Raw genomic sequence first — 17,032 nt, forward strand, 5'->3', positions numbered from 1 at the left:
TTCTGCTCCTACAAAGACTCCTTTGAACTTTAATACTGCACCCTATCTATAGTACAATCCAACCTATCTTATTTCATCGGATTGGAATCCATTCACCCTTCTGCAATCTATTTGTTTGTAGGGGTAGGGGCTGTTGGGGGTTGAACTCAAGGCCTGGCACTTGCTAAGCTGGCAAACTACCACTTGAGTCATATCTCTAGCCCTATTTTCTTTCCCTCCTGGTTATGTTTGAGGTTAGTGTCCCTTTCAATCTAACTATACCTTTAGGCTGCAGTCTGTTTACTTTAGTCTTTCCCTTGTTGCTGGTGAAATGTGACTTTTGACCACCTCCAGCTTCCCTCTGGGGTGTGTCTCAGACTTTTCTGCTCAGACTGTTCTAGAATCACAGTTTTACTATTCTTGGCCTCCGGTGTATTTGGCTGACCTCCCAAGGAGATCATTCCCCCATTGTGCACTTCTCACATATTGCTTCTAACTGCTGCCTCCATGCAACAAGTCCATTAGCCTTTTTCAGCAAACATGCATTCAATGCCTGTCAGGATTAGGGCATTGTTCTGTAATTAATAAAGATACAACACCCATGTAACCGGTAGTTGATTCCTTATTTCTTGAGCTTGAACTCAGTGCCAGCCATCTGATTTTTTTTTCCCTCAAGGATAGCATTATAGCATTTTGGTGGTTAATTGGAGATAAGTGTTTCACAGAGTTTTCTATTTGAGCTGGCTTTGAACTATGTTCCTCAGATCTCAGCCTTCTGTGTAGCTAGGATTACAGGCATGAGCCAGTGGTGCCTGGTAAGTTATGTTGCTTTGATTATTCTTTCTTCCCCTCCAGTGGGTAAGGTTTATGAACCAAGGAACTATGTCTACCGTAATCCCTAGGACTCAACATGGAGATCAATTCACAAGCAGAGATCAGGCCAATTCAGGGAATGTATGAATAGATGAATAGATACAGAGATCAAAAGACAGTGCTAGTGTTGGCAAAATTCAGCTCTTGGTTGTTATATCTGCCTGGGGAAAAGGCCCCTTTACTTTGTTTTCTTCCTGTGAATCCTAGAAATCTCCACCCAGCACCTATTTTCCTCGGCAATTGGCATGCCTGGGGGCAATGGGGGGTACCCCAGGTACTGAGGTCACTTCCTCATCAGCTGAGGTCACTTCCTCTACTTCCCTGGTCATGCTTCCTTTGGACAGTGAGAGAGTCTCTAGTCTCTGAATCCACTTTCTCATTTGCTGTAGTCACTTCTCTCGTCTTTCCTTTTATAACTCCACTCACCTACAGCCCCCTCTTCCTTTTCTCTTCTCCCTCTTCCATCTCTTCTTCTCTTCCTCCCTCATTTCTTCTCTCTATGCACAACATCTTCTCCTATGGTCCAGCAGTCTTCTCTTCCCCCGCCCCCCCCAGTAAACTCTTTACTGCCTACACTTACGTGTGGATCTCTTTTTTGAGAACCTCACACTGAGAACTGACAGGTTGGCCTGAGGGATTTGTTTCAATTGGGTACTTTGAAGGCTTGGGAAAGATCCATCTCAGTGGGTACTGTTATTAATCAGTGAAAAGCCCTTTGGAAGTGATAGCCTCTAGAGCCCTCATATCCTAGTTCTCTGATGCTTGGACTGAGTGGCAATAGATTCATCTCAAGATAGAAATGAGAGCACCCATTCCTGCCATATTCTTCCTAATACTCAGTGACCCATAATTGCAACTAATCATAGCCATAATCCACTTATTATGAGTAGGGCTACTAGGCTGAGTGTTATCCATGTTTTGTTTCACTTAATGAGCCTATAAAGTAAGGGCTATATTTATCCTGATTTTACACATGAGGAAATTGAATGATTAGGCAGATAACTGAAACTTCAACTTCCTTCTAAGCTTATGAGCAGTGACTTAAGCCCATGTATTCCGATCCCAGTGCCCAAGTGCTTTAACAGTATTTTAGTCCAATTTTTAATACTTGGCCACCCATTAAGTATCTGTGTCACAAGTAGGCTACTTGGACCATGCTCCTACACCACATTTTCTGATCTCCTAATAGTTTATCTCAGAGCCCATTTTACTAAAAGGCAGTATTCACATTTGCAACCAGTATATCGATATTATCTAAACAATTTCATCATTTCCAGGTGTGTTTACTATCATATAATCTACGTTCGAGTTTGAGAGCTACTTTCTGCCACTGTGGTCGCAATACAGCATACTTTTCTCACCTATACACTTCATATGTATACCTGCAAAGAACAAAAGAGAATGTGATAAAAGCAAACTCAAAATAATAACCTCCCAGAATGCAAGATCATAGAGACAATGGGGCAGTGAGCAGGTTGATCAAAAATAGCCCAGGAAAGTGAAAATCAACATAGTGGATGGGTTTGTATCCCAAGAGCCATCAGTGGATAGCATCAGAGTATAATCATTCTTCCTTCTGCAGTTTAGCATCACAGATCTCCAGACACAAGATGTTTGTTTAGCAAAATTACTGCTCAGGAAAGACTTTACATCATCCACTTCCTTTGGCTCTAAGCAACTAGTGATAGTAGAAAGGCAGTGTTGGTGTAGAGGAAATATCAGTGTCAGCTAAAGAGAATTAAGTCCAATTTGACTCTAACAGATAAATTATAGTTATGTCTGATCTTGGGTGTCTGTAAAACACAAGATGGATATTGGCTTGCTTTCAGTTGTTTTTTTCTTTGTTTTAAAATTTGTTTTACATTTTTGTTTGCTAGCTTGTTTTTTTTTTTTGTTTTAACTTTCTTCAGGTGCAAGGGCTTGAACTTACAGTTTCATACTCTAGTTTGGCTTTGAGGCTTATAGTCTATCACTTGAGCCATGTCTCCACTTGTCAGTTTTGTTGGCTAAGCAGACAGGAGAGTCCCATGGAGTTTTCTGTACAAGCTAGCTTTAAATCACAATTCTCAGATCTCAGCCTCCTGAGTAGTTAGGGGCATAAGCCATTAACATCTGGCTTACTTTTGGCTTCCTATGTCTTTGTTCAGAATGAGAAGAAATAATAGGAATACAGGATAAAAGAGAATCTCCAAAGCTGTGAGCTGCAATCTCGGCAATGGTAGCTAGTGCCCTGAACTATTGGAAACAGCCTGCTCCAAGTATTCTTGAGCTTTGAGTGGACACAGCTATTTGAGGGACCACCTGGTGCTATGGTACCTTGAAGACTTGCCAGGTCTATGTACAGCAGCCAGTGGCTAGGCTCAGCTTGTTGGCCACAACTTGGCCACTTGCTTTCCTGAAACTTGCCAAGCCATTGCTTTCTCAGGGCCATGATCAAGAGGCCCTGATCCTGTGTCCTTGGAAGATTTTTTGGATCTGATTGCAACCAGTACTGCAGAGAATGTGATGTACTTAATGAGGCATATAAATGCCTGGATTACTGGAACTGGTGGTGGAGAGAGGCAGTGAACTCACAAATGCCAGAAAGGAAGAAGGATGCATTGCAAGAAAAACAGATTCCTTTATGTAAGAAATTGTAGCTACATTTAGAGTTAAGTATCAGACATAGGGACAACTCCCCAGAATCTGGTCATTGCATATAAACACTGCAAACTCTTGAATCCATGCAACATCTGGGCACTGTGCTTCTTTTCCTCAGGCAGGACTGGAGCTCCCTCAGAGAAGCTTTGCCTGCAGCTCATCCGTGCAGCTCTTAGAGACCTGTGGACCCAATCTCCATTTTCTTTTGCTGTTGGCAGTTCTTTTGGAATAATTTTGCACATCTGATTGGATCTCTAAACTGGATTTTCTACAACTAGTGCCAGCATTAAGCAGCTCTTCTGCAAACCCACTCATACATCTGTAGAAAGAAACCTCAATGCACCTATCATCCACCCAGTTACACTCCTACTTCTGTCATCTTATTCCTTTCCAGCCATTGTGAAGTTGTCCTTCCCCTATGTAGTTCCATGGGGTTGTACAGAATGGGCACAAAAATCTGAAGGAGCCCTCTTCACAGCTTGCTCCCTATCTACACACTGACAGGCTCCACCTCCTCAGTCCTGTTGCCCAGATCTCTTTCTTTCCTAACACCCAGCCTCTCTACTTACTCCTGTCCCCCTATAACCCCTAGTGAGGAAACCAAGACATCAACATTTCCTTACCCAGGATCCCAGTCTGCTCTGGCTCCCTATAGTCAGCCCGGTGGGACGATGACAGTGAAAGATAAAGGGCCTGCTGCATCTTCATGCATTATAGGAGTAGTCATTCTTGGACTATGTTAGGATAACTTGGGGAGTTTTAAAATTACATATTTGAGAGCCTTGTTTCAGAACTACTCAGTCAATGAGCACCTCTGGGAGTGGGATTGTAAAGCATGTTTTCTTCACATGGAATTTTGGTAGCTTCTAAGCAACTATCTAACTTCCCAGCCTATATCTTTAGCACTCTGCCGAATGCTGAGCTACAAGCTTCTCTCCCAGTCTGCATTCCCCATATGAACCCCGAATCCCATCCTTCTCCCCTTCCTTTATAATCATTTCCTACTTTGCAACTGCACACTTTTTTTTAGCGGTCCTGGGGCTCGAACTCAGGGCCTGAGCACTGTACTAAGACTTTCTCGAGGATACAGCTCTGCCACAGTACCACTTGCAGCTTTTTCTGTATATGTGCTACTGAAGAATTGAACCTGGGTGTTTGTGCGTGCTAGACAAGCACTCTACAACTAGGCCAAACTCCCAGCCCCCTGCAGACTCTTATTAGAAAGGTCAACATCATTTTTATATTTCCCTTAGCTAAGGAATTCTAGCAATCATGACTGAGCCTTTCCTCCACAATCTGCCCCTATTTTTTCCATATATTTTTATTGCAATTAATAGAAGGGTTACCAGACAGAAGGTGCATTACTTCCCAAACATTGATACCGTTTCTCAAGTCTTGGTCCCCATTTCTCTCCCCCCACCCCGCCCCTCATCTTGTTTTCCCTCTTCCCTATCCTATTTCAAATAATCAAATATGCATATGTACAATATATCAGATAACAAGGTGAACTACTGTAACAATATGAGATAACCAAGTCTGCGCCCATTTTTATTTCAGTGGATCATGCATCTCACCAGACAGTGATCATAGTCAGTCACGGGCTATCTTATCTTTGACAGTCCATCTCTGATCTGGTTGCCACAGCAGAACCAAATCATGATTTCAAAACTCAGAGTAAATGTTGTCATTTCCACGGCTAGAAACTCCTACCTACCATAAAAGCATGGAATTAATGCTACATGCACTCTAATCAGAACACCCTTTAGCCCTCTGCTCCATTCCTCACCTGGTATGGCCCTTTTGTGCACACATTCCGGACATATGGCTTCCATTTTCCATCCATGCTTTTGTTCATTAATTTTGCCACCATATATGTGTTTAGTGCCCATTACATGCTTGGAACTGTGTTAAGGACTGAGCTTCAATGAAAGACAGAGCTTCTAAGCTCTGACTTATATCAATAATGATCTGTTGATCATTAAAATAAAATAAGTGCCATACTAGGGGAATGAAGAAGCAACGATGGCTCTCAAGTAGGCAGTTACATATATGTATGAACTTTTATACCTAAGAATCTTTTGAGGTAGACCATTATTATTTTGATTTCATGTGAGATGAGCTGAAATCTCAAGGGAACTGAAATGAGGTGACAGCAGTCCCCCATATAGGAATTCCACCATCAAAGTAACAATACCAGGCTTTAGTTTCTGCCCTTAATCTCATTCTTCCTTCTAATTCACATGTCTTTGCAGCAGCCCCATGGGCAAGCTTTCTCTTCCTGATAGAAGCACTTCTTTTCCAAAACTACAGTATTTCTAAATCCTGCTGCAAAAACCAATCCCTCATCATTGGCTTCTTATGGTGACTTCTACTGAAGCTATATTTTATTTATATTTGTTTTTGTGCTTACAGGAGGCAGCACTGTATCTTGCAATGGTCATTTCCCAGTAAATGTTTGTTGAATTAAGAAATAAATATTTTAGTCAATGGGGATATTCATTATAGCCTATATGTATTTGAAACTCTTTACTACCAAAGACTGGGCAGATATTCAAAAGACTTGTAGTCTCTTCTCCCTAGAGAAGCCAAACTATTATTGCCTTGATGTTTCCTTACCAGCCTGGATATAAACCAATTCTAATTTCAAATGTATGTATTCCTTCCACCCCCACCCCTTACATCATGATCTTCCGTGGGTTGGAGTTTGGGGAGGGGGAAGACTTCCATCAAATATTCCAATTCACTGTGCAGGAAGACAACTTTGCAGCGACATCAAAAGCTGCACATATTTGTCCATTTCCTGCTGATAACGTACACAATTTTTTTTCTTTTCCAAATCCATCATTTAAATCCAGGTGGGAGGGTATGAGTCAGAGAAATACCACTGCTTTTGGCTGATGACAGCAGCATAATCATTTGTATTTTCCACAACCTGCAAAATGTCAACATATTAGAAGAAGAAAAAAATTGCAGACATTTCACATTTCATTTCTGATGAGATTCCTCATCACTGGCTCACCCCCCCCCCCCAACACACACACTGTGAGTCATTGACATCTGGCTATTAGCCTAAGCATTTAGAATTTAACAGCAAGCATTCGGGTGTGCTGATGTCAGCATCGACTGAGAGCTTCAGCAGAAGTCGTCTTGTCTCTGTCAGGTTTGTGATGAGCTTATAGATTTGAATTCGTGTCTGATTATTAACTTGCTAAGCTCTTGTCTTTGTGGAAAGCACAAAGCCGGGAGTGTTAAAAGAATAAAATAAAGATGGCTGCCTTGTATTGTGTCTTTACCCACCGTGTTAGTAGTACTGCAAAGTCTAGTTAATCTCACTTGTAAAACAACTCAGTACCATGTTTTTTTTTATTTCCCCACTGTAATTAAAGACAATGGAGGAGAAGTTCCCTTTGAAGAGAAATGAGATACCTTCATCAGCCGACACTACTGAAAATAGATTTCTGTTTCACCAACAAGTATAACGCATACATCCTCTAATTAGATTTCTTTGCTTCTCTTTTAATCACCAAGAACATCATTATCCTTTTGGTTTCTCATTAGGAAGGTCATGCGGTTCATAATCATCCTTACAAAACCTATCCAAATTTCAGAACAAAACGCTATCGTAAAGAGACTTCAGATCTTCCGTTCATCTCCCTGTGCTATCAACAAGTTCAACTTGCTTGTGGGGTTTCCTTCTCCTTATTGAACACAAATTCCCCTCCCACCTGTCATTCAAATTACAGCTAGCCAAGCTATAGTTGCTAAAGAAGAGTGCTATATTTTCATTAGAATCTGGAGAGGAAAAACAGTAATACCTTCCAACACCTTCATCACTTACCAAGTACACTACATTTTTAAGAATCAGAGTCTCTTACAAAGCAGGTTCTCATCAGGATGTTTATGAATTTATTTATTTTTTTCTGGGACTTGTGTGTTGAGTCTGGTTATTGGGATTGTCAGCAACCTGTCATTCAAGAGGAGATGAGCTACACATCCTTGAATGTAGTCACATACATAGTGTCAGAATGGACAGGCTTGATTGAGTTCCTGTGCCTTATTTGTGAGAATAGCTGCATTCCATTTGAAAATCTCAACCTAACTTGCTGCTTAAATCTCTAATCTTAAGAGTGACAGTGGCTCATACTTGTAATCCTAACAACTCAGGAGACTGAGATATGAGAATCATGATCCAAAGCCAGTCTGGGCAGAAAAGTCCATGGAACTCTTATCTTCAATTAATCACCAAAATTAGAGGTGTGGTAGAAATTGTAGAGTTTCATCCTTGCATGAAAAAAACAAGCAGGAATGTGAGGCCTTGTATTCAAGCCCCAGTGCTTTCATTACATAGAGAAGTGGCAGACAGATAGACAGACAGACAGACAGACAAAAGAATTTTGTTTATAATGGATATAACTTGCCAAATAAGTAGATTATTAAAAGTAGAATTCATTTTGTTTCTTTGTTTATTATTTGTTTTACGTGACTGAAACTCAAGTTGAGCATTTCTAGCTATACATCCATTGACCTGTATGCTAGTTTTCCAAAATTTGTCTCTTGGTCATTGTTGTCTCCCTATCTTGTTTTTCCACATGCTACAGACTAACTTATGTTTGTGTGCACATCTATCCCCAAGGTATTCTGTTGTCACCCACAGTCTGTTTTGTGACTTGGCATTCTCATTTTATAGTTTTATTTTCAAAGATGCTCAACTTCAGGCATGAAGAAGCAATTAATTTTTAGCATTTGAAAGGGTGAAAGAGGAGGGGCTGGAAACCTAGGAAGAGGCATAATTACATGTTCTCACTGTCAATTTATCCTGACTAACAGAAAGTATTTAATGAAGCCTGATATTTGTAGCAGTCATTGTTGTTGAATTGAGTCATTGTTTACCATAAAGTAGGATTATTTAACTATGGCATTTGTCCAGAGAAAGAATTGGACTTTTAAAGTCCAATACTTTGTCAGAATAACTAGTCTTAGGAAGCTCTATGTATGTCACACACACAGACACACTGGTTCTAGAGCTAGGGCCTGCTGTCCTCCCTTAGCTTCCCTTCTCCTTCAAGGCTGGCACTCTTACATTTGAGTCACACCTCCGCTTCTGATGTCTTTTTGTTAGTTAATTGTAGTTAAGAGTCTTATGACTCCTTCCCAGCTGTCTGTAGACCATCATCCTCAGATCTCAGCCTTCTGAGTAGCTAGAATTACAGTTATAAGAGACCAGTGCCTGATATTAGGAAACTTTTTGTCTATGATTAGCAGATACTTCATGTCTCTGGGGGAAAAAAATCAAGCTAGTCACTAGTCAATACTAAGTTTGCTTTTGGCTGGAATTTGACAACTCTTGAGAACCTAGTTTCTCACAGAATCTCTTTACTTAGAGCAAGATCCCTCACAGCATACTATTTTAGGGATCGTCAAGCACCAGTCTAGCTCTAATTCACCTTATATGCATCCAGCTTTTATTCACACTCAGTTATTTGCTCAGGAGCAGGATACACCAAAACCTTTTCCTGAAATCTTAGTGAAAATTCCTGACCTGCTCTTCCTGGGTCATATTTCCTTGCTATCTTCCAGAGCCTCCTCTGGCCTTTATTCAAGTGCATTTCAATTTACAGGGGTAGAACACAGTCTTGCAAATCTGCCTCCATTTCCAAATATTGGATTCACAGCTTTAGATAGGAACTCTTCCAGTAACAAATTACAGAAAAACACAAAACCCCAAATATATTCTTTAACATTTTTGTTGAAGTTAATAGGGATGCCATATTGGGTACCATACAGCTTAAGAAACCCAGGCAACAGCTATCTGAATACACTCTGGCTTAGGGAAACTATTCTCATTCTGACTCTGAAGGCATGTGTTTATACATTCACATAGCCTCTGCTAAGTCCAGGGTGATAAGTTGCTCCACTTCCTTTTCTTCCTCTGAAACATGATATGGCCCTGTGGCTTCACTCATCTGATGACTAAAAAGGCCTGTTGCAGCCATGTGTGAATCATGAGACATCACAGAACCATACTAACTTATATAAACATACACAATCAATACCTTTTCTTTTTTCCATTTATTGTATTATCTTTCTTATAATTATTATTATTATTATTATTATTAGCCTTAGTTGTAAAAAACAAAGTTACCATTCCTTGCAAGTTAAAATTTTTCTTAAGTTAGGAAAGTGGCTAGCATGAAAGAATCCAGCACTCAACAGACGTGCTTTTTTTTCTTCATTTCCTCAGATAGTGTAAAGATGCGATTAAGTGCATTAGCCATGGTTAATGACTTTTGTCTCAATATTCCAACCCAGAGTGTAGTAGAAGAATGGAAATTATTTGTTTTCCTTTTCCAAACAATGACTGAACTCTACCATGTAGAGCAGCAGCCAAATCTGAAATGTGTCCAGGCTCTGTATGACAAAAAGTAATGCTGTTTTTAATCCGTGTCAGAGTGGATTAGATTAATTCTCTGGCTATTGTAGCCTGATCATTTTTTTCATACACTGATTGACCTAAGGCATTTTGGCAGTAAATAGCGTTATCAACTGATATTGCCAGGCAGGTTCTCCTTATCCCTGCTGAAAAACAAAACAGTTTCCTAAAACCATGTACAAACACCAGCCAAAAGATAATAAAAAAAATGGAAAGTGGTTGATGCCAATTGCTCCTGCCTGTAATCCCAGTCAGGAGGCTGAGATCTAAGGATTGAAGGTGGAAAACAGAAAAGTCTGAAATATATGATTTCCAATTAACCAGGGAAAAGAAAACCCAAACCCAAAACAAAGAAACAGCCATCTGAAATGGAGGCATTGTCCAAGTGGTAATATGTTAACACTTAGACTGAGAGTGGGAAGATATAAATTCAAGTCCCAGTGCTGCAAAAATTGATTGATTGATTGATTGATTGATTAAAAAGGGATTGTGTAGGTGGTTAGGAATGTTAGGCCTGTTTTAGGATGAGATGGTCATGTAATAGAGCTGAAAATCACAAAGTACCAGTTGAAGAAGGCCATAACAGTATTAGATGTAAAGTCACCATCTGTATAATAACTTAGAAAGTGAAGCAGAAGAAACCTACAGGCCATCAAACCCCATTTGCTCTCAACTTGCAGATGGAAAGACCAGCTGAGAAACAACAGTGACAGATATCAAGTTCCCAATTCATTGTTCCCATTACTACTCCCATGATGCTCTGGTCCCCAATAAGCATCATATAATATGATCTTCCACAGAGCAGAATGAGTTGTAAGAATCAAGGGCACAGACTCAAGGACAGTGATATATTTCTGTTTCAACTCTAAGTGTACAAGTTTTATGGCCATAGGACACTCTATCTCACATAGTTGGTTATTTTTCATGATTAAAACATTTAAAAAACATTTAAAGTATTAAAGGAGTTATGGTTAGAATCATACTTTCTACATAGAGAGCCCCATATGAGCGTGCCTTTAATAGCCTCAACAAACCCAACAGCCTGTGTCGCTCCTAAATCACCCTTATGGGTTCCCTCTTTGGCATACTTGTAATGCTTCCACCCAGGGATCGACAAGCACTTCACCAAACCTTCATAACCTATTGGTTCTCATTAGGATTCCTCTCTTTCTGTCCATGTTGAACTCTTCTATGCTTTATTTGCCTTGTCCACTTCCTCTTTTCCTTGGCTTTTACTACATCCTGTCTTGCATCAACAGCATGACATTACCAGAAATGCTCATGTCCACTGACAGAATCTGAGATACAATGATTCCGGCACTCCAACATTTTTAACTCTCTAATGTAGATATTGAATTCAGTAGAGTTTCTCTGGCAAATATCAACACCATAAATTAGCCAGAGTCATAAATATGTATATATATATATATATATATATATATATATATATCTCTATGCAATGAAGTTTCTATGTGTCATATACAAAGAACCTGAAAGATTCTTCTAAAAGAAAGCATATGTGCTCATGTACTCTTTCATATCCATTAGTTCTGCATCCCTGGATTGATTGAATATACCGTGCTGCCTAGTCTGAGAGTATAGCTTAGTGATAGAATGCTAACCAAGGAGGGCAATGCCCTGAATCTGACCTCTGGGATTGCGTAGAGAGAGAGAGGAGACAGAGACAGAGACAGAGACAGAGAGACAGACACAGACACAGATACAGAGAGAGAAAAGAAGAAGGCAGGCAGGCAGGAAGAAAGGAAGGAAGGATAGAAGGAAAGAAGGCATTGTATCTGTGTTGAATGTATACCGATATGTTATTGTCCTTATTCTCAAAACTATATACCACAGCTATATACATAGCATCTTCTATGCAATAGGTTTCATAAATAATCAAGAGATGTGTTTAACTCTGCAGGAAGATGTGTACAAATGCTATGCAAACACTATAGTTTTTAACATAATAGAGTTCATCATCTGCTGACTTGGTATCTCTAGAGGTTCCCTGACCCACCTATCCCAGCTAATACCTAGGCACAATAGCATTGATCTATATTTAGAGAAATACATTTTAAAGAACTCATGACCTTACAAATATGCATTGTTCATTTTCTTACAAATATTACTATTATTATTATTAATGTCAAGTAGTTGTACAAAGAAGTTCTCACTTAACAAAGCACTTTATGAATACAATGTAACTTGATCAATGTTACCTCTTTTAACATTCTTATCCATCCGTCTCCTAACCCCCCTTCTCTCACTTGTATTAATTTTTTAGGCTATACAAAGGATTGTTGCCTGAATTTTCCCCCTTTTCTCTTTTTATCCATCTTTTCCTTGGCCCCAGCCCTCCCCCTAAATCAGCTGAGTCAGAAAAATTGGGAGATTGAAAACAGACTTGGATATATACTGAGATCTATTTTCATACAACCAAAAGACAAAATAAAATAAAACCCCCAAATCATTCCTGTCTTGCCAAAGACAATATGCCTTCAATTGAAGCATTTTGCAACTTAGTACATTTTGTTGGCCAGTCTGATCAGTATGATGCCTTCAGATGTGTGTCACACGTGCTACAGGATCAAGACCCAAGCAAATTTCTATAAGTGATTGTAAAGCCTCCACAAAGACCAGAAGACCTGGCCTCTGAACTTGTTTGTGTATATTCTCTAATAGAATATAATGCAAAGCCTCAGGAGCCATATTCAGATTTGCTTACACTGGAAAACATTGGTACACCTGTTCTGGACACGAGGCATGCAGTAAGGACAAGCCTAGTTTATATTATTTGTCTTCCTAAGTATTTAGCCAATAAGTGGAAAGGATCCGTGCTTACAGTTCTGTGGTTGTGATCGTCTGACTCTATAGAATCTGGATCACTCCCTGGGGAATTGGGAAAGGATCAGAAAGACAGAGAGAAAGGATAGGAAAGAGGAATTATCCTGCAGGATTAACCATCCTGTGGCAGTTTGTTTTGAGGCTCCTATATTTTCTTTGCTGCTGTTGCATAGTTACCATTGACAGCTAAGAGAGACAAAATTCACACTCTACAAACCTCTTAAGGATAATCATTCCTCTTTTCTCGACAGTTTTGGAAGGATCCTCCCACAATGCCTAAATCACACATATTGAGGATTCAAAGTCAGCTATGACAATATCTTCTTCCCTTTTTTTTTCCTTCTCCCTAATTACTTCTCGACCTTTTTGACTCTTTGCTTCTCCTATGCTTGACTGTACTCAGCTCTATCTGTGATGGATTTTATCTCCATAGCGAAAGAACAGAAGTAACACTTATGAAGGACCTTCAAATTGTGCCTTGCCATGAAGTCCTGCCTATTGGCCTAAAATTTGGGGTGATGGAAACACACGACTGCCCTCAGATAGTCCTATTCATTCATTTTTTAAAACTATAGCCTTCCAGAGCAGGTCATAGTGGTCAAGATAACACAATCATTTATCCCTTCGGGTTTCCAAATCCTCCTCAAAGATGTATTTCACCAGACAAGACAGGGTCAAGGCAGGGGAAGGGTTGGAACTAAGAGGAATGCTCACAGAGAAGCATGTCTGTGCATTTGCTTGTTGGGGGAAGAAGGATGGTGTTCTTGGGTTACATGCTAATGGACCTGTTTTTTCTTTTCTCCCTCACAGGGCCTGGAGCAGTCATTGATGGTGTAAACTCGGCTTCTAGAGCACTGGCTTGTCTCTGGCTCTCAGGGACTCTCTTTGCCCACTTCTTCATCAAGTTTTGATAAGAAATCTTAGGTCCTCTGAGCAACGCCTGCTTCTCCATATCACAGACTTTAATCTACACTGCAGAGGGCAAACTGTTTGGGATACTTTTCATTTCTTGTTTATTTCATTTACTATTTTTGGTTTCATCACCTTTATTTTTCTTTTTGAGTTTTTGATTTGACGATTTTCCTGTTGGAATGAATGGGGCTGGGGGGGAGGGGGGAAAGGGGTCTAAAATGTGTAGGATAATCCATCATTGGTGTCTTTAGAAATGGAATCTGCTCCTGATAACTTGGCCACCACTTTATTTTATCTCTACTTCTCTTCCTTCCATTACCACCAAATTTCTCAGCACACACACACACACACACACACACACACACACACACACACACACACACACACAAACAAAAAACGTAAGTTTCAAGTAGGCAAAAACATTCCTCTTTCTTATGATAAACACCCTGAAGACCCAACTTGACTCACAATGTAGTACAAAGCAAAAGTTGCATTCACTCAATTATCTTCATCATTGAAGCTTACAATCATTTTCCTGGTTATACTGTATACATCCTTTCCTCTATGTTTTTATTACCTAATTCTTTTAGGGTTCATATTTTCATTTTCTACATGATTATCTCATTATACTCATGTATATATGCACCCATATATGATATGTGTGGGTATATATGTGCATATGCACATATCTAATTAAGTACATGCATATCTACATATACATACACATACATATGTTCATATAAGCTGTAAGGATTACAGGTTGGAATGACACACTCACTCCAAAACTAAAATTCTATAACTGTAGTTATCAAAACACACCTGAGAATATTAAAGATAGTACTTCTAAACATGCTATGAAACTCATAAAAAATTATCAAGAGATGGCTGATTATTTGCATTCCATCAATCCATCAAAGTATCCAGAAGATATCATTCATCTCTTCAGCCAGTTATCTGCCATCATTTCTCCCAAGCAATCTGTTTACTCTATTTATCTCTCTATCAATATAACTATCTAGCAGTCCTTTCTATTTCTCCTTCCACTGCTTACTACCAATTCATGACCATATATCCCTAATCATACTCCATTTTATTGTCTATTCCATTGTATTAATTTCTCTTCTACCATCATCAGAAATTGGCACCTTACAAATTGCCTATAAACTTCGATATGAAAGCCAATGTTTTGAACAGGCAAACTATTGGGCTCTTTGGAATATGGAAACCCATCCACCCTAAAACTAGATTCTACTCACAGATGAGCCAAAAAAGCTACTTCAATATCAGTCATTCATGAGTATCAGAAGACACTATTTCATAATCCAACTTCTTGGGAAACAGAGCAGCCCCAGAGAAGTCTTGATTAGTACCACATTTCTTCCTTCACAGCAAATGGATTAAGGTACAAACCATCATACTTTTCTCAGCCTTCAGGAAAGTGCATGTCAGTAACTTATAGGACCTTCTTCGAGCTGTCAAGGATCTACAAGAAAACACATCTCTCTTTCTCTCTCTCTCTCTCTGCAATGTAATGACAGCAGTCCACTTGCCAAAATGTGATAACTATAGCCATGTGTCTCCTTTCCAGCTTGAACTGTTTGAAAACTATCCAGTGAAAGGCTGATGGAGGCCAATTACATGGCGGGTATGTTGACAACTCTGGTATTTGTTTCCGGAAGCTCTTCTGAGCTGAGGGTACTTGAGCAACTGACTTAATTTCTAAACACTTGATTAAATACAACACTGCAAACAGAAGGGGGAGAAAGTGCAAAAGACACGATTTTCTCTGACACAGGATGCTTCTCTAGCAGCTTGGCAGAAGAAGATCCTCAGTTTTTTTTTTTAATTTTTTTTTCTGTTCAAAGCAGATCTAGTGTACAAAGAAGAGCACATCTTATCTTTCTACCATTGCCTCCTAGTACACGAGGGACTCAGCAAACAAGGGAGCCTCTATAATACAAATGAGAGGTGAAAACTAGACTGATATATGCCCAGACCAGCCTAATAAGGAGTGAAAAGGAGAATCAACAAGGACTTCCTTACAGATTTACCTGCCTCTATAGGAAATCACTTTCAGGATTACATTCTACAATACTAATATATACATATGAACTCCATAGAGTTCCATTTTCTTAATGCTTAGTTGATATCTCTTGCTCCCATGTAAGTGCTCTTTTGGTGTATGTTAACACGTGAGCACCACCCCTAGTGTGAGGAAATAGATACATATCTATATGTACATATATGCAATTGTAGGCTGTGTTGGCTTACAAAAGTTAGATACTGCTGTAAAAGAATACCTGAGGTCAGCAAAACTAATATTATACCCACTAGCTATAAACAAACATCTCTGTTTCCTGATAAGCTGCCCAGAGCCAGCTTCAAGGGAACATAAATGATGTGCCAATAGCAGTCCATTGAGTTCAAGTTCCAGAGACCATCACAAGCAGGTGCAAAGTCAGAATTAAAGGCCAGATGTCACATCTTTCGTATCTGTTACCTTACTGGGCACTGGAGAGTTAGGTTAGGGTCAGACATTGCATGAGACGAGAACCTACCACTTCGGTGTTCTGCTGATACTGGATTAAAATAAATGTGGAAGCTGTGGAGAGAAGAATGGTTGTTTTTTGAGAACACAGTGCTTGCAATGGACAAGATATGCCTGTTCTTCACTTCAAGACATGTAATAAATGAGGTGTCTCTCATCTGTGTAAGCAGATCATCAGAAATCTTTGAACCCAATGAGGCTGGCCTTGGTATCACTATGACACTCTGCTCTTCTCCCTTCTACTGGATATGAAGAGGTACCTCTTCTGGTCATATTCTAGAGGGAAAACATGTTACAGTCAATCCTCTGGGATAAAGAAAATCAAGTATATAAAATCCATTTAAGCAGAGCATGGAACTGAATATGTTTTTGTCACACCATGGTCCAGCTTCTGTCTTATTTGGGTTATGTTGGTCTCACCAACATAGCATTTTGCAATGGTAGCTGTTACCCAGCGTCTCGAAGTGTAGATACAGTAAATGATTACTACAGACAACATCCATACTTATGTGTATGCTGTTCCAAATTCACACATGGAGGATGGATGGGTAAAACCCACTGGACATATTTTTTCAGGGTGATAATAGTATGGATGGGAAGGGATAAGGAAGGGTAGGAGAAAGAAAGAAAAAAGTCTTCAAGCAAATGATAGCTCAGTGTGGAGTTTCCAAGAAGAAAGAAAACCAAATAAGTCTTAGAAGGATTTTAGGTAACAGCCATTCAGAACTCAGCAAAAGATGCTATTCTTAAACTTTTCTCTTTCCCACTACAAGTTAATATGTACTTCCACCAAAGTAATGCCAATG

General features: G+C 39.6%; 1 protein-coding gene across 5 annotated transcripts in view; it reads left to right on the forward strand.

The window, feature by feature from the left end:
• The window catches only part of Opcml (opioid binding protein/cell adhesion molecule like), a 556,019-nt gene extending 542,157 nt beyond the window's left edge, over window positions 1–13,862 (forward strand). For all 5 annotated transcript variants that reach the window (XM_090319729.1, XM_090319725.1, XM_090319726.1 and 2 more), the window contains one exon: window positions 13,577–13,862. In XM_090319729.1, coding sequence (XP_090175855.1) covers window positions 13,577–13,677 — 101 coding nt within the window. In that variant the 3' untranslated portion in view covers window positions 13,678–13,862. The remainder of the gene's footprint in view (window positions 1–13,576) is intronic.
• Window positions 13,863–17,032: the final 3,170 nt, after the last annotated feature.

Source organism: Megascapheus bottae, chromosome 27, assembly GCF_031878675.1.
Source record: "Megascapheus bottae isolate mThoBot1 chromosome 27, mThoBot2.hap1, whole genome shotgun sequence".
Taxonomy (NCBI): Eukaryota; Metazoa; Chordata; class Mammalia; order Rodentia; family Geomyidae; genus Megascapheus; species Megascapheus bottae.